Below are 24,501 nucleotides of genomic sequence, written 5' to 3' on the forward strand. Positions count from 1 at the left end.
CTGAAAAACGTGGTCCCTTGACCTCTAAATGTCAAACACAGTCTTTTTCTTCTGGGTTGATTTCCTCCTCTGTGCAGAAAGGTTCCTCGGTTGCTCAATGCTGAGATTCTGAGAGGCAGCTTGATTTCCATCAGAAAGGAAATTGCTCAACTTGTGTGAAACTCGCTGAAAACTGAACATGACAAAGTTTCCTTCCAGTTGAAACGGATGTAGTTAATAAATTTTATTGGACTTTTTCCAGTTTGCTTAGAAAAATAATAAAAAATAATAATAATTCATGAACAGTTTAAAAACAATAAGTAACACAAATAACATTCACACAAGCATCCTGGGCCAGAGGGTGGGGATAAAGGCTGCATCAGTGATCCACCAAACACCAGAGAAGAACGCCATGGTCCAAGTGACATTGGGTGAGGCAGATGTAGCTGAACATTTGTAATAAGACGTAGCCGTGCTAACCGAATGTACAAAACCAGAGTAAAGCTGCATTTGTTGTTGTTTCTGTCACATTTCCGTTACACAAAGCAACAGAGGGAACGCACTTTGTGAGGTCTTAGTTTTGCAAAACGTCTGCAGTTACGTGGAGATGGCTTTGGTCTTTTCCCCTGATCGACAGTTCAGCACAATTCTTCAACTTGCTGGACCTGATTCTGATAATCTAAGCCGTCACTCGCTTCTCAAAGGAAAGTTAAATAGAGCAACATGAGAATTTCAGGGTGAGAAGTGGGAGTGAAGGAGGAAACTGTTCTCCTTACTCCAAAGTCAGTGAACCAGCAAACAGATTTTGAAGCTGCTTTTTGAAGGTAAAGAAGTTGCATAGTGTTGCTTTAATGTTACGGCTGCTATATGATACACTGTCGGTCACTATCTTGCCAGATGCTGCTGGTGAAATCCGCTGAATCTCTCTGAGCAGCATGTGTGCCCACAGACCCATTCCCAGCACCCAGCTCTCTATCCGTTCTTTCTTCACTCTCTTCCTCTCCTCTCCAGTCCGTCGTTCCCCCGTCCTCCTCGAGTGTATCTCCTCCCCACACAAGTTCCTCCCTCTCCCAGTTCATACTCCTTTCCTTGGCCATCTCCTCCGTCTCCTGGGCTATCTGCTGGCTGTTCAGGTAGATGCTGGCCTGTGAGACCATGGTGCTGGTGTCTCTGGGAGGAAGGTGAGCCTCCACATCTCTGTCCACCTCCAAGAAACTATTCATGGGGGGTGTGAGGTGAACCGGCAGCTGATCCTGACGGCTGCTTCGAGTCTGGTCTAGCTGCTGTTGATACTTCCTCTTGCGTTTCTTTGCGATCTTCAAATCCAACGAGGCGTAATTCAGGTCAGTCTGACAAGGCTGGTTTTCAGACACAGAGACAAAGAGGGTTGGTTTGATATACTACATTTGTCTGTGCTGCAGCACTGTGCACCAGTTTAAATGAAATGGTCTGTGTCGTGGGATATTGTGGTCTCCTGATGTCTTGTCTATTATTAGAACACCTTGTGCATAGCTGAGCTCAAAGCTTGTTCAGTTTTTCTGACCACAATGTGCTAATGGTGTTTGCTGCTTTCCGTTTAGAAAGCAAAACAGTCGCATGTGCAGCAGTTATTTTTGGCCTTAAAAAAAACCCACAACGAATATTCTAAAACGGTAACATTTGCATTGTAAACAACTCGCAACACTTTTTTTTTATTTGTTGGCTTTAAAGTGCATAATATGTCCACATGTCGTCCTCTTCAATTGAAATGTAAAGCTTTAACAATCGGGTTAATAATGTCATATATCCTGAGAACAACACATGCACTTCAGGTTGAGTTGGCACAAAGTAACGCAGAGCAAAACACAGAGGCATAAGCGAGGATATTTCCATTCTGCCATAAGAGTATAGTCTCTACACAAGCTGTCAAATGTAAAATAAAAAATATATACCAACACAGTGTGTGGTGACATTACGTATAGTATTAATTGAAATGATTTAAAACTACACCCATGGCAATTATAATAGAGCGATGTAATTACCTCCGTACGACCTCTTGTGGGTGGCATGGTCATCATCTCGCTGAAAACCTCTACAGAAGTTAAACAAACAAAGTTAAACAAAGGAACTTTTACAATCGGCACAGGAGTGAAAAAATAACCAAACAATACAGCTTAATGTTTATTTGTGTAAGTGTGTAATTTATTTTCCTAATGGGTAATCTGCATGGTATTGAAGTCAGGCCTGTGCTCACCTGTTCTCACTGTGCTGATGTTTCCATAGATTGGATTTTCCTGTTGCATGTGGGGATCTTCCTGCTGGTCAGGAAAGAAAGGACCTTCGACCTGTGACGGCCTTCAACAAGTTGCGGAGAAACAATTTCACAGATTATTTCTACAGATAGATGGTGTTTGTAGATGAGACTCAACATTTGACTCATTACAAATTCAAATGTGCTGGACTGAGGAATATACGGCTGACGTGTTTAAGCCTGATAAAAATATTGTTTCCATAAAAGTCATACCTTTCTCCTTCATAAATATTTGAGAAGCAGCAGTCATCTTTTTCTGTTTAAAAAAATGTAAAGCCATTAATAGAAAGTCCTGTTGTCCTTGTGAAATAAACAGTGACTATTTTTTTTAATGCAAAAATTTGCCTAATAAGAATATATATTTTACATAAAATCATACCTCTGCACAAAGAAGCTCTATGTCTGAGGAAGAGAATGAGATTGAGACTCATCGAGATCAACAAGGCCAGAAATAAAAGCATCAGACCAATGAGTTCAAGTCGACAATCTAAAAGAAAAACACAAACAGAGCATTAACATCTTCCAACATCTTTACACGCAACAAAAACCTCAATGAATCTCAAAAGGAAACTTTTTATCAGTCAATATCTGGAGTTTCCCTCCGTAAACAGAAAGGATGAAACATTTTGTGTCACGACTATTGATGAACATTCACTCAATTGTTTTAACTTCACTTAACAATTCTTCAAAAAAGAGATGGAAAATATGAAGAAAAAGTGTTTCACCATTAACATTTTGACGGTCATTATAAAATTATTAATGCATAATACAATTATTTCTACCCATAAATTTTTCCAAAATAATTTAACATCTAGAAATCTGCATCATTCAGGGAGTTATTATTTCTTTATTGGAGAAATAAAAGAAGTTTGTTGTTTAATGGTCTTACTGTATATATTGTTGTTTATATTGTTGTTTTATATATTGTTGTTTTATGTACAGTGCACCAAACACAACAGGGCAATATCCTGTATGTGTAAATATACATGGCAATTAAAATAATTCTGATTCTAAGATCTTAACGATGTTGACACATTTCACAGGAAATTCATTCTTCATATTGGAACCTCGGCTTTGTTATAAGTAAATCCTGAATAACATTAACATTAATAAGTTAGTATACGATAAATGTTAATTGTTTAAAAAAAAAGTGTTTTGGATACCAACATTTTTGAACGTCGTACTGTGACACAAATCAAAAAGGTTAATTGCATATGCTAAAACAACAATAGATTAAAAATAGAACATTAAATTAAAACAAAGTTATTAAACTGTTATAGTTTCTTTTGCCACAATTGTGATATTGAGCTGAGAAAAAAATATTTTTGTAGAACAAACAATGTTTTCTTGGCAAAATCAACTTTTTGTACGAAGGGGTAAAGTCAATATTTACACAGATATGTTCATTATCAGAAATGTCTTAAATTTGAAAACCTAACCGCAATTTCAGAAGTTTAAAAAGTTGCTCCGATCTCACCTCGTTCCATATTCCAGCCGTCTTGAACAAAGCAGATTGTCTGATACGACTGCTCTCAGGCTCCAGGGTCGGGCTGTGTTAAGTCAGTGAGGTGTGCTGCACTGTAGTCTATTTTTACCTTCCCCTCGTTACCTCTCAGTGCTTTGAAAACTGGCTGCTCTTCAGTTACAAACAGGAAGCTGTGTAACCTCATTCTCAAGCACCCGGTCTGTTAGGAGGCAGAAAAACAATTTCTACTATCTAACAGCAACAACTGTAAGGAACTTTTAATATGAACGTGAACATTTGCACATTTCAAAATGTCTGCATTAAAAGGAATATAAACTTGCCCCTGAAAAAAGGTCAATTTTTCTTTGTGCACAAACTTCAGAGCTATGAACATCAAGAATGTATAACCTGCATACACCCGGTGCATTGTGGTTTATTTTGCTACTGTGGTTGGAAAATCAGCAGAAGAAAAGTTGCAGTTGTTAAAAATTGCTTTGTGCAGCTCAATTGCACTGTTGTGTGTAAACGTGTTTTCCACTGTGAAGAAAAAGCCAAAATGAAGTGATAAAATATGGTGAATGACTTTAAATTGTCTTCACACTGGAATTAAACAAAAAGCAACAATTTCTCCCAAAAATATCAAAAGCTGCATGGTCAGCTTCCAGTAATTGTGTCTGGAACTGTCACGTGAGGGCGACTAGTGGGTGTTACATTTGGTATCCCAAGTGGTTTGGGGTTTGAGCCCCACTGGGTGAACTTGCATACCAACCTGTGATACCTGTGGTCAACACTCCTATAAAGGCTTAGGTCAATTTGTGACACACACTGCAACTACAGTTATATGTTTCAGTGTGAATGTGTCTATGCAGATAAAATTCATGTGTTATGCTGTATAACATAGATAAGCACAGTATGATAACTACAGGAATGTCAGTAGAGAAACACACAAGCAGCTGAGGTGTGAAAAATCGAATCCAGAATCAAATGAAACCAACTTTTATTTTCACATCTTAGAATCTACTGTACATACATTCGTTTTAATACATTTAATACAACACAAAAAAGGATTTAAGCTTTTTTTTTCAAGAACCAAGCATTCAAATATCATGTATACATGAAAGCATAGAACAAACCCCCCAACCCACCCAGGATACATTCTCCACATTTGCCTGCAGTTGAAACTCATCCCATCTGAAACCTCCTCCGACGCCCATCAGTCCTGTTAAATCCCATGAAGCTGCACATTCTCAAATCCCAAACCATTTAAATATGCCGCCCTTTTGAATTATCATCCATGTCATTATGTACATTACAAAAAGTAGAAAAACAACAGCGTGGATCCACCCAGTTCGACGGAACTCTCCCCAAAATGTAACGACTTTTGATTCTGACTCTTCATAATACATCTTGTTATTGCACCCTTAAGACAAACAACCCAATATCCAATTCATCAACTGCTTCGTGATTATATGTTAATAGACATTTGATCCAATTTCCGCTACCGAGTTGCACCTTGAAGTAGGGACGGCCTGTCTGTACATCTCATGGTGCGTTGCAGCCGAGTACTTCACTGGAGGAGGGGGGGGTTTGAACGGAGGCGGCATAGACATCCTAAAGAGAGAGAGAGAGAGAGAGAGAGGAGAGAGAGAGAGAGAGAGAGAGATAGAGAGAGAGAGAGAGCACAGATTGATAAGTGGCATTTCTTAGAAAGGTAGCTGTACCCAGGAAGCAGTGTCACAATCTGAAGCATCTATCAGAAAACACAACAGATACAGTTACCTTTGTTTTATAGTTCGTCTCCTGTACAGAAATCCAGCCACAGCGATCAGAACCAGCACTGGAATGATTATCAACGCGACCAGATGAGTCCGCCCTGCGTCTGAGAGGCGGTCGAGAGAGAGAGAGAGAGAGAGAGGAACAACTGTCGATTTGTTCTGCAAAGCCAAAGCTCGGAGACGTGTTTCTCAGATATCGATCAGTTTGCTCCGATGTGTCCAACATACACGGATAACAAACCTTTGCCTCGAGGCAGAAAAGTGTTCCCCCCTTTAGCTGGTCACACACCCACTAACTCACAGGAGCTGACTCTCTTTAAATTAGTTCTCTATACTCCAGAAGGCATCTAGCCCGAGGCATGTGAGAGAAGTGGAATCCATAAAGCTGCTGAGGGCAAAGGTCACTACACCGTGGCTAATACACATCTGTAGTTGTGAGGGAGTCTCGTAAGGTTATGTTTGTATTCGCTGCTTTTTAAACGTTTTCCTGTTCTCTCGTGGCACTGAAGCTGCTGCTGGCCAAACCTTGATAACCACAGATACAGCTAATAACGCTGCAGGTCCCAGAGCGGATTCTACGATCAATCTGAGAGCATCAGTTAAGAGCCAGTTAAAGGCAAGAAGGGTAGATAAAGGCTAAAGACTACAGTTATACATAGTGTAACCTATTGGTGATAACGTAGAAAGTTTTTCTTCCTTCAATTGAAGTTTTTTGGGCTGGCACTCACAGTTTTTATCCTGGAAATTATTTGTGAAACACAGCATTAGGAAGTTATTACCTTTATTTCCTGTTCCGTTATTTCCAGTGTTCAGTGTCGGGGTTGCACCGGGGCGTTCATACAGTTCTGTCATTTTTCCAGAGGTGCTTGTCTCACCCTGTGGCCTGGTTGAGGAAAAAAAGCCATCCTCGTACCCCCCGTCGCTGACCGTTTCCTGTGTGGACAGTCCACCAGGACTTGATGTGGCAGACGGACTGGGGTCAGTTTGTGGGACAGGGGATGTTGTGACACTGGAATGTGTGGGGCTTGTAAAAGAGGTGACGTCCTCCCCGGCTGTGGTCGAATCTGGAGTTCCATCGCTCCCATTAGCCGTGGTCCAAGTCACATTGGAGTCAGTGGTTAAAAGCCCAGCGGTCTCTGATGTGGTGGAGCTGTCGTCTGCAGGAACCGAAAAACTCTCGGTTACGTAGGACTGCAGGGACACAGCTGTGGGATCTGAAGGAAGTAGAAGGCAAGTGGACATGAAACACATGGAAAACAGCACATTGCTTAAGAAACAGTTACTTGCTAGCACTGTTATTTAGTTAATTTAAAAGATGATGGCCTCTTTGGACATGGAGGTTAATACCTTTCATTGCCAAGAGTTGAATGAGTATGATTCAGTCTTATAGATGCAGTTTTTGCAGGATTGGAAACAAACATCTGGCAGAGCTCTGGACTCCAGTAACCACAACCGTGTGATTTCACAGAACACACGTCGTCCAGTTTGTGCAGTCTTTATACTGTGATTATTCACTCTGACTAAAAAGGGAGGATTCTCCGGGAGCAATGAACTGGAACCCTTTCCTCATCTGAGCTGGTTATCCTTTTAACCCTTCTTTGAATATGTATTTCTCTGAAACCTCTGGAGCTTTGTAAAGCTGGATATAGAGGAGTTACTGCAAGCGATGCACCAGTAACACATCATTAAAGTGTCATTTCTAATCACGCAATGCGCATTATCAATAGATACAATAAGGGAGAATCGCTCATTCATTCAAGATCATGGATTATAAAGTCATGGACACTGATTCCCTGAGATACAAATTTGCTTTTGAATGAATTGCAAATCCAGCGGTGCAGTTGTGTATACACTCATGAGTAATGTGCATATCTGTTTTTTTCTACCATATTTATCCCCGTGCTTACACCAGAACTTCATTATTCTCAGCTGCCGTTTATACGCTAGTAAATCTGCAAATTGAGCCGATATATAAGTATATTTCTAAAATTGTGAAAATGCTTTTTTGTTTCTAGCAGCTTTTGTCAGTATCTCTCAAACCTCAAGGCTGTACTTCTCCAAACTGTCCAACAGATTGTGCTGTCACCCCACGCCACGACTCTGAGGCTGATAAGAGGCTCTGTCTTGTGGTTTGAAAGTAGACAGACAGAACAGGACGTGACTTCTGACATCTGTGTGTGTGGCTTGTGTTTCTTTTTTTCCTCTAGTTTCATATTGAAGTTCTCATGAGACACAGGATGAGCAATCAGACGACCGGGGGATTCTTTTTCCTACAGCCCACTCACACATTGCTCCACAGCAACCTGTGTCACCATGTGGGGGCAAACAATATGCAGTTTGGTTATTTATAATTTAAAATTACGAACACTGTTTTATCTTAGCATAATTCAGTATTCCCCCTAACACCATGGGGCAATTGATTTGCAGCTAGTAATTGAGTTTTGTTTTGTTTTTGTAGTTCCCAATTTATTCACAATTTCCTCCGCTTTCTCATAAAATGGCTGGAAGATGGAAAATCTCCCTCTCTTTCCTCTCAGTTAATTAAAAAAGTAGAATTGAGTGAGCCCCAGTATAATAGCTAAAGTCAAGTGTGAGCTCTCTGGTCCGGTGCAGTTTATTAAGTAAGTCAGTCTCTCAGGCCCTCTGCAAGATGGTTAATCCAGCCCTGAGGAAATGCTGAGAATCGAGTGCGACACAATGAGAGAAATGGAGAAGCTCACCTGTCTTTGAGTGTGTGGTCGCTGTTTGTACCGTGATGGTAAACTCTTTATGCACAGTTTCATTTCCTGTGGAGACAGTCAGCGTGTAAACTCCTGCGTGAGCATCAGTCACGCACAAGAGCTCCAGAGATTCATTCTGTGACACCAGCTCCTCGTTCTGCGGGAAAAAATCACGGAGCTCGTGAATCACAGTGAGGATTTTTTGGGAGTTGTAGGTTTTGATGTCAGAGGTAATCAAATCATCTTGATGTTCACTGTATGTGTAATTGAATAAATAAACTAAATAATTGAAGTGAAATCTACTGGAATGGGGTAAATGGCCTGATTAACTTCCTTTGATGGCGTCTGTTACCTTGGTCCATCTGTACTGGGCATCGGGGGAAGCTCGGCAGCGAATGGTCACATTCTGTCCATTACCCACTTCCAAGCTGCTGTTCGTGTCGCACATTATTTCAACAACATCTGACGGAGAGAACGCAGGATTAAAATGAATCAATGAATCAAGCGTATGGAAAACACTTGCTGTAACACAATGGGTGGTATCTGCTAAAGACGACTCTGAGCACTATTCCTATTACACGCGATACAGAAATTCAAACACCTTCATTGTCCTCGGCTTCTATTTATGATCATAACATTCCTTCAGTTCAATTATAGCTGTATATAAGGGAAGGAGGAATTGTCGTGCATCAGTTTATGTGAGTCAGGAGAAAAAAAACGGAAATTAGTTTTTTGCAATTATAAAATGTGAAATGCTGACAATCTAGAGATTAGACAAAAGCAAAACAAATGGCTTTTAATACTTCCAGAAACGTCTGGTTGGGCATTCTGCATATTAACATTCAGAATCTGTTTTGTCTGGATTAGTAGCATAGAAGTGTTATGTAAGTTATGTTTTTAATGTAAAGGTATCGGATGTAATGTATACTATACAGCCGATACTAGATAATCGAAAAGTGAAAAGCTCTATGGGAATCTTTTGGACAGATATATAGGACATGGAACAAGTTGAACATCTAAGAGATTTTTTGACTGAAGCTTCGGACAGGGCTCGGCACAACGACCGTCAAAACACCAAATGTGGAAACAGCTCCTGGAAGAGTGGTGCTGCATCCCTCCAGTGGGAATCAGACACACGGAGGATCAGTGGAGGATTGAGGATGTTCAGGTGGCGTGTGATGGCCCGACACCTTGCTCAGGTCCCTTTGATTTGTCACCCATCTCCACATTTGATTAGAAGTAAATAACTGCGGAGAATGGCAGAGCAGCAACGCTCTGATGCAATCTGGGGTAACATGAAAAATATGCACCTGACAATACGACGGAAGGTTGCTGTGCATGTCTTATCCAAATATTGAATCCTACGAGGACTGCAGAGTTTGTTTGAGGTGTTCAGGTTCGACTTTGCATGTACTTGCCTTCTTCTTTTTCTACTTGCCTTTAATCTTTAGCTCCGTCTCCCTCCTGATGGTGCCATATGGAAAAGTTGTAATATCACAAATATAGATGCCGCTGTTCCATTCATTCACCTCAGGAAGGAGTAGATAGGACCCCATAGACTTGCTTGAATTCTCAATATCTAAAGTGAGATTAGGCCAAAATAAATGCATTCCATGGTTTTCGCTAAACAGAGCCAACTTGGTGCTTTCCTTGTTTTTCTTCATCCATTCAATGTTGACGATCTTGAGTTTAGGCTGGTTTTCCAAGAAACACTGTAGGGTGATGTTCTGGCCCACCACCGCTTCTCTTGTGTCATAACGTGGCCTCAGAAAATCATGCTGGAACCCTGTTTAGCAGATCAGTTCATAGTGTTGCAAGCAAAGCAGAGTGAGGAGACAAACATCAGTTACTTTGAAGTCGATAATACAGACTGCGATCCGCTGGGACGCAGGCAGATAAAATCACAGAATTATTCTGAGGCAGCTTATCACACCAGAAGCCATAACGCATTTTCAAACCCGCGGCGAGCATCCCATCCTTGCTGCTGTATTATTCGAGCGACAGCACATGTGGTCCATGATTACCTTGTATAATCGAGGCACAGGCGAGGAGTGAGAAGGCCGCTCCCAGTGCAGCTCCAGCCACGTTTAAGATCCCCAAACTCATTATGATCAATCAGGCTCAATCCATCGAGGGATCAAGCAAAGAGGCAGAACAGTAGACTGAGGTTGAAGCGTGGAGCAGAGAGTGAAACAGTGCACAGGGTGACCCGTCTCCACAGGAAGCCACTCAGACACAGAGTTTCTGTGCTGCAGCTTTGTGGTGAAAAACCTCAGCTGCGAGGCAGGTATCTGCAGAAGAGAAGCAGTGTTTGTGATTATGTTTTCTTTTAGTCGGTGCTAAGAAACAAGATCCAAGGGAGAGACGCGTTTGATTTCAGGTTATTTTGCTGATTACATGGAAATCCTGTTTAAGAAAGATGCAGAGGGAGCACATCAATGTTCTTTCTATAGGAACTTCTCTTTCATTGATTGGTTCATTCCAGTCCTGCAGAGGTTTAATAATATTAAATTACCTGAGATTAAAGTGTTTTTGTATAAATGTATGAACTGCATTCTGGAATTAAACCTTAGCCACGGCGCCCTCTGCAGCCAGACCTGGTGATTACATCTGTTGGCTTGTCCTGTATCCAGGTGATTAATAGTAGTTTTCATTTAGAGAAGAAACAGTGGATATCGATATTTAACATGTTTAGTAACTTGTCTTTTTAGCTGATCTAGAGCTCAACTTTACTCTTGAACTTGCTGGGTCTGATTCCGACAACTGAAACAGAGACTATCAGTCATTTCTGGGAAGTGAGAATGAAAGTGACACCTAATTATCTCTTCTAAGCCGGTGAACCCTCAAACCCATTTTGCAGCCGCAATTTTAAGGTAAAAAAAAAACAGCATAGTGTTGCATTAACTCAAAAGTCCTTGTGTTCTCATACAAGATTTATTACACTCATTAACAACAAACTAATCTGTATCTATTTCTTTTAGCTTCACCTGTTGATCAATACTCAACAGACAGTAGATCCTTGAAATCAACGTATGCCCTTATTCTGTTCATCAGAGGAAAGACACGTGCCTTGTTAAACTTGCTTCTATGTAATAAAGATAAAACAACTCATGAATTTGATAGCGTGATTTTCTCGGCTTCTGGCTTGTGTTGTTTTTGTCCTCTGTTCTTCCAAGTGGTGCTTTTCAGATTCTAATTTCATGAGCCGATCAGAAAGAAAACCAATTTTGACTTTTATTAGCGTCACAAAACAGCAATCTCGTTTCCCAAAGAGCTCGTCCAACTTTCATTCTTCCCATCTCCCCTTCACCTGTTATGAGCTCTCCCCCTTCATTCATTATGAATCGTCCCAGTAGAGGCGGCGTTCGGCTTTTAAATGATTGATCATTTTACACTTCAATCCAGTGTGTGACCTTTTATAAGTTAAATTAGGGCTTGGAAGAGTGTCTGCTATCCATAGGGAGATCTCTATCACTATTCTGTCAGTGTTTCATCCGATTGTGAGGGGGCCTTGCTCCATTGCTCCATTTGATAAGGGCAGCATCACTTCCCCAGGGAGTCATGCTCAAAGGTTTCTGACAGACTGAAGCATCACCATGAGGACTTCATTCAGGGGCCCAAGAAGGCTTTTCCCCCGAAATCCATCGTTTTAGCTTCTAATCACAGACAATGTTCCAGACAGAACTGTGAATGGGAATTATTCTCTTTCACGATTAAATAATAATGATTAACATGAATTACTGGCTGGTGCACCCGGCTCCTCCTGCATGCATGTGATCCACGCTGCTCTGAAGGTCTTGTGGGTTCACAGATCCCCATGTGACCTGCAGCGAGTTGCACGTTTTGCAGCATATAAGACCATAGTGCTGATTGTGAACTCTGTGTGCACCACATTAGTTATCTCTGTGTGCATCTCATGTGTCCGCTGACCTGAAAGCCGTTGTGCAACCAGTGTTAACACACGTTCACACATTATGCTCTGCTCTTTTAGCCACAGTCACCGCTCAGATTTCCTTTTTAGCACGGCGTTTTCTCCCTAAACAAGAGTGTAACTTAACACCACTCTTACATTCTAACCTCCTGACCAATGACAAAGAGGGGGATTTAATCTGAATCCTACACATCATAAGAGTATTGATTGCGCCACACACGTGATGTGGATCTCCAACTTGTGAGGACGACCTTGTATAACGTTACAGGACGTCTACGTGGTCACCTCATTAAAGAGGAACTCTTGACTCTCACTCTGAGAGCAAGCAGAGTGGCAGAGCAGGTTAACCAGAGGTCGATATCGCTGCTCTGTTCCAAACCCAGAGCTGAGCAGGGCCAGGTGCTAGTGAAGTTCTCATTGAGGGTGTTTTACCTTTTCAAATGAACGTGCACCCATCTGAGCAGCCACAGGTGTTTCAGTCTTATCATGAGGTGGGATGTAGAGGCTGCAGAAAGTGGTAGAGTGGTTCACCTGCTCTGAGGTCAGTAGCTCTATAAGTCGCGGCACATTATACACATAGTAATATGCACCTGCATGTACTTTACTGCATTTTACTTTTGTTTTTAAATCATTCAGATGGCCCATTACCTTTGCAGGAAAGAATAGAGTGTAGAATTTTATGGATAGTGTAATTTAAGTAAAAGTCAGAAACCCGTTTGTGCAACGCTACGTTCAGGAACACGACCATTAGCCCCAGGTTTAGTGCCGCTGCAGAGAAGGACGGAATGAGAGGGTGTTTGTTAGTTTGTTTGACTCTCGTCTATCTACGAGGTTGAATAAAATGAAATGTCCTTTATTTATATTTCATTATTCTGGCTAGATGACGGTAATAACTTGAGCTGTCCTTCAGGAGGGGACATTTTATTTCAAGACAAAGTTGTAAAATTCGTATGAAATGTTTAACCACTGCAAGTGTACTTTTGGTTTCTTGTAAAGCCGTGAAGTTCGGCCACGTTGTGTGCATGACAGGAAAGTAAAGCACAAAAAGGAAATTAGGTTAATCAGTGGTGTGTAAGGGGATATAATTAGTTATGGATAATAATATGAGCCCATCTACACCTTTTGAATTAGTTATCATTCATAGATAGATAGACTCCATTAGATCCTAAATTCACTGAGTATAAACTGAAGAAAGAAAATAAATACGTGAAACTTCAGAAGGAGAAACAGAGACTGATGATATGCACAGAAAGAAAATGCACACACTGTACATCAGGATCTACAAGTGACAGAAAAACAAAACAATCGGATATATACAACCTAAAACTACAAATAGCAATAACACCTATAACACAATTCCAAAAAAAGGATTGTAAGAAAACTCATTAGTTTGTGGTCAAATCCTTCCACACTTCACAACCTCTCTCTCACCCACAGAGAAGATTCAAAATGAAGCCAAACTTAGAAACACACTGTTGGTTGAAAATCCCTTTAAAAGGCATCAAAAGGCCGGTTTAGAGCTGATAATCCCCAATTATCCCCTGGATGCATGAAAACATCTCTTTGAGACGAAGCATAGAAGGTGAATAAAAGTAAATGAGATGGCAATGGAGAATTGTGAATGCAGAACTCGTTGTTCTGCACATCAAGAGAAATGGAAATCCGGCCTCTTTCCTCCACTAGTGAGGAGGAGATTATTTGTGGTAAATCTGTAAAATAATCATAAAGTTGCTTCAAGTCAGCTTCTCCTCTCGGTGGAAATTCATTTGTTTATCTTAATTGTCTTAGCCTTTGTTTACTTCCTTATCTTTTTTACTGTTTCATGGAATTACACTGATCTCCGACAGCATGAATACGTTTCCCAAATTCGTTCGGTTGTGCCTCTGCTCAGTAGCTCGTGGGCTCGAATTAGAGTCGGTTGGAATTTGAATTTGTAAATCGATTTATGAACATAGCCCATATTAATAGCTGACAATTTATCTACAATTGTAGCAGTTCCACAATACTATTCCATTTTTTGTGTGATGATAGTGGGAAAAAAACAACCCCGACCTGATTGTCTCCGGGCATCTTTCTGGAATAAGTCTCCTGGGAAACTGATTTAAAGCAGCGAGGAAGAATTAACTCCACAGATGAGATCCTCCGGCTCCAACTGTTCATTCCCATTATGGTCTGCACAGCTCGGTGCCCTGTTCGACCCTGAACCCCAGCGTACTTCTTCATGTCTTCTCCATCAGCAGTCAGTTGCTGTCTCGCTCTGAAACGACGTCCAGTGATTAGTGCTGAATGTTCCCTCAACTCTCCAGAGACGCTCATTCCCACACGTGGGAATTCTTAGTAGCAGTCATTTATTTCCGTTGAACCTGGGCCCCTGATTTATGACCATTTTAAGTGCTTACTTTCTCAGGAGAAGCTGAACTGCTTTTACTTAAGGCGGCGATGCTTGCCGCAATATCCACAACGTTGAGTGAAATGGGTTTAAAATAGGAAACAAATGAATATGTGCGATGTGTTAGAAGTCACTTGTTATTGTGTAGAATCCACAGAGACGACTCAGTCGAGCTCTGGAGACTCTTGGCCTCCTGTAAATTTATTTTATTTTATTTAGTTTGTTACAATTGGAATGTTCTCATCAAGCTGGCAGCTATTCCTAGTTTGTCTGTCAGGCCAATTGTACACTACCTGCCTGCCTAGCACAAAATGGCAGATGGACAATTTAACCTGAAGACCCACTTATTGTTTTCAGGAGTTGACAAATAAAACGGGAGTGAAAATTGGACCTAAATGTATAAAATGGTCAGAATAAGATTTAATCAATTCACCCTGTGCCTGCTGGGTGTGTAGAATTGAAGCTGCTGCTTTGGCCATTAAATGGGCTGTCACAGATTTGAACTTTGTAAGATTGTTGTTGGAATAGTGTTGCGTTATTTTGTTTCATGTGCACAGCACAACTAACTGATATTAAACAATTTTGGGGAAAGTGAGGATGTGAGAAATGAATCTAATTATACCTGCAATATACTTGCATTTTAAGCCATTTTAAACATTTTAAAATGGTCACACTGAACTGCACGATATATTAGGAAAACTTGTGATACACGTTAACGTTGTTTAATATTGCAATGACGTGCTGTAAAAACATCCTATTTGATTTCCTGCCTGCTTCATGCTCTGCCCAGATGCAACCACTGAACCGGAAGGCTCCACAGATTTTCCTGTTTTTGTGAACATGTCACTCGATTGCTTTGATACCGCCTTCTGGAGGTCACCTCGTAAAAATAACTTGTATACCTGTTTTCTTGCATTGCACCACATGTGCAACTGACATTACACGTGTTCTTAAAACCCTTTAATCCAGAACATGTGGACTGATTTCTGGACTCCTCAGTTCTTCAAGCAAAGTTACAGAGAGTCTGCCAAGCTAGTAACACTTTGTGATGCTAAGGCATGAATCTTCATACAGACTCACACACACACACACACTATGCAGTGTTTTGTGTGTCTATTGAGGGAATTTAAACATTTTGTCAACTTGCCTAGAATCTACACTGTGGGTCACGATAAGCAAACACTGGCACTGAAGCCCAACATCTGACTGGAGCGATGACAAGATGTACGATCTAATCTAGTTTGTGTGTGCAGTAGATCTCTGTGCTGTTGTGTAGGTAGTTATGTGTTTTTTGGGGCAAAGGACAATTAAACAACTCATCCTATTTAATCATAGAGCCAGTCACTTTCTACGACCAGGTTATCTCCCTCTGCGAGCTACTTATATTTGATCTTCTCTTAATGTTCCCCTGTTGGTATTCAGAGTGCAGTGGCAGTAAAAGCCGAGGAGAGACAAGGAGCCTTTTACCACATCCAACATAACACAAGATAAAAACAAACCTTTCTATAATAATACTGTGGAGAAATGTCTCCTTAGTGCAAAAAATATTCTATTATCTTATTCTGTCAGTAGAAAGAAAAGCACACTCATTTTAATTTGAGCTATAGACAAAGAGAACGTCATGTTTTAAAATGGCAAAAAAGTTACCAGAGGCTTAAAGTTAATGTATTCTGGGAAGATTATCGTACACCAGTCATATCTAAGAAAACAATAACAACATATAAACAACAATACTACTACTACAACTACTTTTATAAAACACAATATTCAAAATATACAAGAAGTAAAAAGCCTGACTCATGGTCCATATCCTCGTACATCCTCACAACAATCATGATGTTCACACAAAAAGATTCATATTTTACTGCTCTGATTATTATAATTCCCAAAACTATCAATAAATTATAGTGTCAATACATTACAGGAATTTTTGAATTATTTATTGTATAGAGGCTGAAATTCTTATAAACATATGGTATTTATTGTACTTCTGGTAAGACTGGAAACTCCCAATATATATCCCAATATCTCAATAATCCTCACATCTTGATATTAAAAATATTTATTTAGTAATAATCATTTAAATTTAATTGAGTTTTTCTTAATATTGTTGCCAAATTTAGTTTTTTTTTTCAGTTTACTATCATTTTAACCATAACAACTCTGTCACATGACAGTAGATTATAACCTGTGAGTCAAACCTATTCCACTCACTTCGTTTTTGTTTATTCTTCCTTTATTATACTGCCTTTATAACCATTATATATATATATATATATATATACTCAATGATGTATTCGGTGTCAGACAAGCACAGAAGTGTGGTGTTTCACTTGCTCACAGGAATGAAGGCCAGACACTATGAACCCAAAGACAAATCATATGCTCCTTGATATGTGGAAAACCGCCGACTCAGCGCTCTGTGGTCGGCTCTGTTGCAGGGAAGCGACCAGAGGGTTACCGGTGAGGCAGCAGCGCTCTGAGTGAGCCAGGTGCCAGCGTGCACCAGAGGCACAGTGAGACGTGACTCATCGTCCTCGGGGCTAATTTCTCATTCACTTGTTTGAACATCCCCTGCCATTAGTCACCGTGTTTATCTCCACTCCAGCTCCCCCTGACTGACTGATCGTGGTAGTGCCACTCCACACAACCACTTTCTAATGTGAGCATTAGAAAGTGGTTGTGCACAGCTGAGCCCCCTCCTCCTCTCCCTTTCACTGATTCCAGGAAGATCAACAGTAATTATCACAACGAATTCAAAACTGTTGAAAAAGGGACAACAAGTGGATGTTTTTATGTTATATCAACAGAATGTTATATTTACTCCTTTGTTTCAGTCACGGTAAGAATTTGGACGACTGGACTCTAATGACTGCAGATGATTTTCATCACTTCTTATTTCATCTATTTATATTCCCGGAAATGATGGATGAATATATTCAAAATCAATTCAAATACAATCAAGATTCTGGCGTCAAGATGTTCTTAATCCCCAATTAACTGTTAGAATGTCAGACACATCAAGTCATCTAAAAGACGGTGAGCACATCAATTATATTCAGTCTGATCTTTTTTTCCAATGTGATTCATCTTCAACATGTTTCTGCCACATTAGTTTTTGTATAGTTGTGCATTCAGGGTATGTAAAAGTTGTACAGTTTTCTATTGTGGTAGATCTTTTTGTTGATGTAGATGTTTTACAATCCTCTCATACACTCATTTATTCAGAGAACATAATGTGAATTATTGACTTCAGGGCGGAAATAGATTTAACTGAATCTCGAGACTCTGGAGAAAAACCTGATAATTGTGCCTGATAATATTCAGTAAACAGATAGTTCCTCCTGAGACTTTCTCGAAACTATGAATGTCAAGTTATAGGTGAAACTTTTAATTGCTCCCAGTGCAAGATGAAAACTCCGGGATCATTACGATTCATCCTCCGGGCTCCATGAATATCTATATTTCTAATGGAACTTCATCCAGTTGATTCGCTTGTTGTTTTCACCACCCAAGATAGTTTGCATCGTAAAGGAAAAGTCAGCGGAAGCAGCCACTGGACGTTATTGATATTTCAGTCACGACCTGACAGTTACAGTGACTGACTTTGCCTTTCCACCAGCCGCGCCACTCCTGTGGCTGAAATGCTATATTCTGAATAACGTGCACCACACGATCTTTCTCTAAAAACACCATTTTAGGCCCTTCACAGTATCTGTAATTAGAATTTCCTCCACAGCATCCTCCCTGTGGAACAGTTCATGATCTCTGGTGTCGAAGAGGCCTGAAGAGTATTGGTTTTCTTCCTGCACCTCTTTGTGCAAGTGTTCTCGAAGAGGGAGCGTTTTTTGGCTCATGATTAAATTGCCACAGATACACAAAAGCCCCTCAATCAGCAGTTACACATGAAAGGTATTTGTGCATGACTGTTATGTTCCACCTCCATCCCTAGACCCTGGTAGTGCACTGCCAGGAAACCCTGCCTTCATCAGAGCCAAGGTTATGTAATGACCCTTTGTGCTTTCCCTCACCGCAGAGAGGATGTTATCCCCACTGTCGGTTCCTGCATCCATGCCACATCACTGATGAGCTTCGGGCACAAGTTCTCAAATTTGCCTGCGCATTACACAATTACAGTTCCCTGTGCTTGGACCAGAAAAGAAAGTGAGCAAAGGCAGAGTGGATTTTCAGCCTCGCAGACTTTGACAGAATCATTTTCCTCGACACTGGCAACAGCTTCTTTCCGTGGTTTGAGTGAACATGTGTTCTCCTTGGCTGCGAATAACTCTCCCTGCCGTGGAAGGGTCATCGGCCTAAATGTCTCCTCTGGGAAAGGAGAATATAGGAAATCAATCAAACAAAAAAAGTGCATTTAGGAAAAAAGCTGGCAGTAATGTAAGGTATACAGGCTTTAAATGCGCATGTGGGGTCTTTTGAGCTTGAGAGGAAGATATTAAAGTGGAGAAGAAAAGAAAAGACTGACGCCATCGTGTTCATTTGAGACGTTCTTGTTTAATTCTTTCAATGTAAGCTTCAGCAAGTTTTGCAATTACTGAAGCTGGCACAGAGCTTTCTGCAAAATGTCTGGAACAAAGCAAAGTCTTCACCAACACAGCAGCGTTTGCCTTAAGTGCTGATGATTACATAACCTTCTGGATACAGACCTACACAAATGAGATGTCAGAGACGATTACACATTAGACATCTACGGGATTACAAAGCAGGAGGATCTGTGTCTGGCTCCTCTGCCCACATCCAGCCCGATTACGCAACTGCTCTCGTTCAGGCAAACAGCCGGTTGGTTGGTCGACTTGACGAGCACATCAGCAGCAGCTCCAGGATCAGCACGCTGATGAGATAGTACGGCCGTGGAACGTGCGTCCTCACCCCCCCGGCGGTTTGACTTGGCTGCTCCATCTGAACTGTGGGCTCGATGCCAATGCAGCTTACAGAAGGAAGAGTGCACTTTAAAAAGAATACATAACACAAACCTCCATGCTAGAAATAATTTGCAATCGTCTGCATCCTCAGACCTGATCATGGAAGACAGCGCTGCTGTCCCTTCTTAATCATCTGCCCTCTCGACCCACATGAGTGATGATCTGAACCAGGGGCCGGGGGAACCTCTGGCTGAGAGGACAAACAAATTCAATGACTGCAATTCTTTTTTTCTCCTGCGAGTAAAGAAGAAAACATTAACTGGTAGGCATGTTCTTGAGGGGGGGGGGGGGTCCCTTCCAGCTGTGTGTCCATCAGGTCACTGTTTGTCTGACTGTGACAGCTGGTATGTCATCACTGACAAGCATCGTGGTGACTGAATGTTTTTGGGGTTTCCAACATTTTTTAAGTTCTATTTATGTATTTTGAAGTTAAAAGACTCTCCTAGTTTGAGGGAGATAAACTCACTGTGATGGACAAATCTGCAGATTTGGAGCAGCTACAGAATTAGAAGGGGAGCAGCATATAACTCCGCCAAGGCTCATAGGGCTTTTTATCATCTTATTGCATATCCATGAATTGAGATCAGACACATATGCTATGTGCACAGGAGATTTCTGCAAACTGTTTACATCAAGCACAGGCAAAATATCAATTTTCTGATACAGCTGAAAGAAACGTTTGTTACCAACTGAATAAATATCACCCTTTTCTTACTTTACATATGAGGTGAGCATTTTTTTAATGTGCTCTTCCCTGGCCCATACTCCATCCATCCACCAGTTCACAACACCAGAATAGCCCACAGAGTGCAAACATCCACCAAGGGCCAATAGTCTCCTTAAATCAAATCGAGCTGCACCAAGACACCGATAAATATCAAGCCTCTCAAACATTGTCAAGATCCCTGAATTCTTCCCTGGGAAATCAGTGAAAAAGTGGAGAAAACAGGTCTGAATGTCAGAATCTGGAACAAATTGGATTTTTCCTCGGCCCGAAACAAACTCTTCCACCATCTTTCAATGGTATTGTTTCTGTAAAATGCATAATCCTGCTAAAAGACAGAAAACAGCAGTGAAAACATAACTGGATGAAAACATGCTGCTTAACTGAGTAAAACAGAGACATCGTTGTTCAGGCAAGTTTTTCAGTGCACAATCTAATAGATTCTTCATTGAGAAGTAGAATTTGTGAAGCGGTGCCTCGTCTCTGCCGAGCCGCTCACAACACGACGTTGTCATGTGGCTCCACAGAGGAGCCTTCATTGTAGCACATCACCGACCTCTCCTGAGAGGCTGTAATGTGCTGTTGTGTTATGCTGTTGTGTTCCCTGGAAGCAACATGTGACAAGTCCCGGTGTGACAGAAGCTTGCAGTTGTACCGTGGTCCCTAATGCACTCGGTGCTGCCGTTCCACGAGGGGCACGATCGAGCTGTCCTCCCCGATTAACTCCTGGGATAACTCTGTGCTACAGAATAAGTCTTAATGAACTGTGCAGCCGGGATGATTGTCGATCTACCTCCCTGAGCAGTTCCTCAGCGACTCTCAGCGCAGCTACTCGAGTTAGTTCTTGGACTGAATGTGTTTGTAAGATTAGATTAAACCCTGACTGTGTCTGCCTCTGCTTGGAACACCTCTCTTATGATGACATTTGTATAAAACACATTAGATTCATTAAGGGGTGCAGGAGCTAGTCCTTTCTTAAACATGACGACTGCTAAAACAGAGTGTGCTACCTTTTTATTTATTTTAACCATTCTCTTAGGCACATCTGGTGCCTGCAGACCCTCAACTACCAATCATCAAGTAGTTAATCCACTCATAACCTGTGATAGAGCATCAAATTGAGGGTGATAATGGATAATGGGAAACATCTCCGAGCTAAGGTCAGCCTAACCTGTTTCCTGTTCCTGGTCTAACAGCTCCTGGTCTATTATGAGCTGTAAGGTGTGAAAACACAGCACCAGTTACTCTCTGGTCCCCGAAGGCACAAGCTCTGAACGTTTGCACTTGGTGTGGTTATGTCCACGTCCCTGTCGCGTCTCGCCAAATCAGTTCAGTGTCCATCCTGTGACAGGGTTCAAACAGGGAATAGTCGAAGTTGGATGGAAAACAGGAGAACGGCTGAGGCTGTTTCTCGGCTTAAAGTGTGGAGATAATAATTTCTTCCATCGATTGCACAGCTCTTAATATTTAATTTATTTTTTGGCAAACAGAATCATCTGCAGTGGGGAGACCGCTCGGTTTTCTATCCCAACATCAGCCCTATTTATGCCTTTTGAAATCCACCAGGAGCCGGAGTCCATTAAGGGATGCTAGTGGATGTTCGGTGTCACACGTGGACCAGAGACCCTCACTCAGATCAGAGGCCGAGCCACGGTTCCTGGACATGAAAACTAAATCTCTTTCTATCACACATCATCAGTCCTTCTCTTTATCTCTTTCTTGTTTATCAGATTTTTTTTCTTTTTCATCTATTTCAAACCGATCTCCTGAAATTGCCTCCCTTCCTCGAATAACTAAAATATTTTCACACCGAGCAACTTCTAAGAGGATTTGTCTGCACAAAGATGAATGCTGCCTGTATATTGTTATTTTGGATTATACAACCATCTCACTGGTGGGGGTGGTGGTGGTGGTGCGGTAACAGTGATGGAATATTTCACCAAAGTGGAGCGAGTGAAATACAAGTGAGCCAGACTCTCTGAAACCAAGAGCCTTGATACGGTCCAGCACACACATCCCTTCTTCAAAGACCCCCCCCCCCCTTCACTTGATCCAACCCAACCTCCTCATCCTCCATTTCCATTTTTTTGTGAATGCAGCACGGCAGGCGGAGTTGAACTTGATCCACAAGTCTTTCGTTCTAATTAGATTCCACAGTTCAACTGGTGAATCTTTTTGAACTCAGTTCACAGTCTTTAGACGAAGGCGAGAATTGAATCCCCGGGTTCAGGCTTTCCCCGACACAGACACAGTGACATTTTCAAGGCTTTAATTGGGTTAATTAGGTTTTCATGTGTTTCCTGTTTACCTCTCTATCTTATTATCTTCAACAAACCCTCCTTTCTGTCGTCATGTCCTGATCATAAATGGCTAATAAACTATTTAAAGGTAACAAATAACTTCAAACTCTTTACAAATTCTACAGGATCATCAATTATCATAACATCTAAAGTAGCTACTAATTGTGTTTGGCTAGTTTTACACTGAAATATTTACTGCATCCATTATATAAAAATAAAGAAAACATATCTCAGATACATATGCTGCCATCTTCAAACTTTATTCATAATTTATGATCAGATCTTTATGAACTCGTATAGTTATTGTTATATCAATGCTTGTATTATAAAGCGATCTTTATGTGTCTTGACATTTTTTCATTACTTTAGATTTAGCAATGAAAACTTTGTCTGCATGAATTAAAAAAATAGAAGCTCATGAAGGCAGCCAGGGGCAAACAGGCTATTTTTGCTATATATAAAAGTAAAATAGTAATATTTTAATAAGAATAATTCAGTTTCATCTGAATCATCCAATTTTGTGCAGAATGCAAAAGCACAAGAAAAAAAGATATAGGAGCCGTTTTCATGGTCAACGTTTTAAAATGATTCTTTGGATTAGGTTATCAGTGTCACGGTTACACAAAATCCATTAATTCAAATTCCATTGTCACAGAAAGAGAATCATGGCATCACCCAGAGGTATTAGCCTTCACCCACAATCATGGCCACTGATTGTCGTACTGACAGTACTGACCATGCACTTTTCAGAATTTAGGTCAGTGATAATGTGCAGGAGGCAACTGACGCTGGTTTTTCAATTACAGCATCTTTACACAAAAGAGTTTCGACACTGTGAGAAAGAGAGAGATTTATTTTTGTCCCTGAGAAAGTATACCAGGAGAAAAGCTGGGTTTTAATTTGACAAAAGGAAATTGTTCTGTCTCTTTGGTTAAGACTTGAGTTTGATAAAAAGCCCAAATTGACTGTGACACCGTAACCAGATGCATGTGCGTGGCTCCCAATGTTTTGTCTTTGTCTTCATCGTGACTTTATGTAAGCGTGATTATAACATGCAGTGGTACGTATATGAATGTCTCCTGTGGCTTCTGATTCACGCTATAAGAGGCTCTTTACACTGTACACACATTGTGTAGGAGACATTGAGGAGTGGGAGGTTGGATCTGTGTGTGTCAGGATTAAACATGCAAACATCGGAGCCAGCTTGAGTAGAAGGTGTCACGCTGTGTGAACTAAACCCTCAAGTGTTTCTCGCTCTTTCATCACCACGTTTACTGGAATTACACGTCCAATCCAATGTGGCTGTTAGTGTCTGTTTGTTTGCTCCTGTCTTTCTTCTTTTGGACGGTTCCAGTTAATGCACAGGCTGAATATTTTAATGTATAACTGTAAAAGATCCAAAGCCTACCGGTGGGATCATTGAAACATGAACCCTGACGGTGCACTACATGAAGTCAAATACTTTATGGAAATGTAATCACCATAATCCATCAGCTTCCAGATCCATATTGTATTTACCTCAGGCGAATCACGCTAAAAACCACATAAGTAGTTATTTTCTGAAGCGCCTAGAACCAGCTCCATTTTTTTAGTATGCATACAAATTTTAAACAAAAAAAAGAGCGTGAAATTGTTTATTGATTACAAGGATCACATAGAGGTCGTTGTGAAGTTTTCCATTTTTACACAAACAACAATGGAACCACCACGGACAACAAATCAACAATAATTTGTACCCGCACTGACTAACCTATCAATTAGTATCAAGCTTAATTAATGATATAGTTGGCCATATTTTGTTAAAAGCTTTTCACTCCATATTGAAAATAGTTTAATTAGAACTCAAGGCAAAGGGGGGAAAAGACCGAAAACACAGCAGGATCAAGGTGAAACCACAAGAAAAGGAGGACAAAGGAAAAGTGCATAAGCATCTGCATATTAGATCTAATTCTTTAGATAAATAACGAGGATATTTCGTAACAATTAAA

General features: G+C 40.8%; 2 protein-coding genes across 2 annotated transcripts; both read right to left on the minus strand.

Moving 5' to 3' along the window:
• Positions 1-215: 215 nt before the first annotated feature.
• Positions 216-3,955, minus strand: LOC133969199 (uncharacterized). Its single transcript, XM_062405506.1, has 6 exons — positions 3,747-3,955; positions 2,649-2,756; positions 2,483-2,525; positions 2,213-2,313; positions 2,001-2,050; positions 216-1,337 (listed from the first exon to the last, which is right to left on the minus strand). Exons 1-6 carry the CDS (start codon positions 3,754-3,756, stop codon positions 843-845), a joined length of 807 nt encoding a protein of 268 aa, XP_062261490.1. The 5' UTR covers positions 3,757-3,955; the 3' UTR covers positions 216-842.
• A 759-nt stretch (positions 3,956-4,714) lies between these two features.
• Positions 4,715-10,419, minus strand: si:ch1073-15f19.2 (T-cell surface protein tactile). Its single transcript, XM_062407039.1, has 7 exons — positions 10,254-10,419; positions 9,668-10,015; positions 8,582-8,691; positions 8,230-8,386; positions 6,289-6,723; positions 5,514-5,613; positions 4,715-5,345 (listed from the first exon to the last, which is right to left on the minus strand). The coding sequence occupies exons 1-7, from the start codon at positions 10,333-10,335 to the stop codon at positions 5,207-5,209; spliced, it is 1,371 nt and encodes a 456-aa protein (XP_062263023.1). The 5' UTR covers positions 10,336-10,419; the 3' UTR covers positions 4,715-5,206.
• Positions 10,420-24,501: the final 14,082 nt, after the last annotated feature.

This window comes from Platichthys flesus, chromosome 15 (genome assembly GCF_949316205.1).
Source record: "Platichthys flesus chromosome 15, fPlaFle2.1, whole genome shotgun sequence".
NCBI classification, from domain to species: domain Eukaryota; kingdom Metazoa; phylum Chordata; class Actinopteri; order Pleuronectiformes; family Pleuronectidae; genus Platichthys; species Platichthys flesus.

Coding starts and splice junctions, on each gene's coding strand:
- LOC133969199 (XM_062405506.1), bottom strand. Junction 2,051..2,212: donor CATCAGCACAGTGAGAACAG/GTGAGCACAGGC, acceptor TAACTTCTGTAG/AGGTTTTCAGCGAGATGATG. Junction 1,338..2,000: donor CCACAAGAGGTCGTACGGAG/GTAATTACATCG, acceptor TCTGAAAACCAG/CCTTGTCAGACTGACCTGAA.
- si:ch1073-15f19.2 (XM_062407039.1), bottom strand. CDS start 10,335: ATGAGTTTGGGGATCTTAAACGTGGCTGGAGCTGCACTGGGAGCGGCC. Junction 10,016..10,253: donor CTGTGCCTCGATTATACAAG/GTAATCATGGAC, acceptor TCTGCTAAACAG/GGTTCCAGCATGATTTTCTG. Junction 5,346..5,513: donor AGACGAACTATAAAACAAAG/GTAACTGTATCT, acceptor CTCTCTCTTTAG/GATGTCTATGCCGCCTCCGT.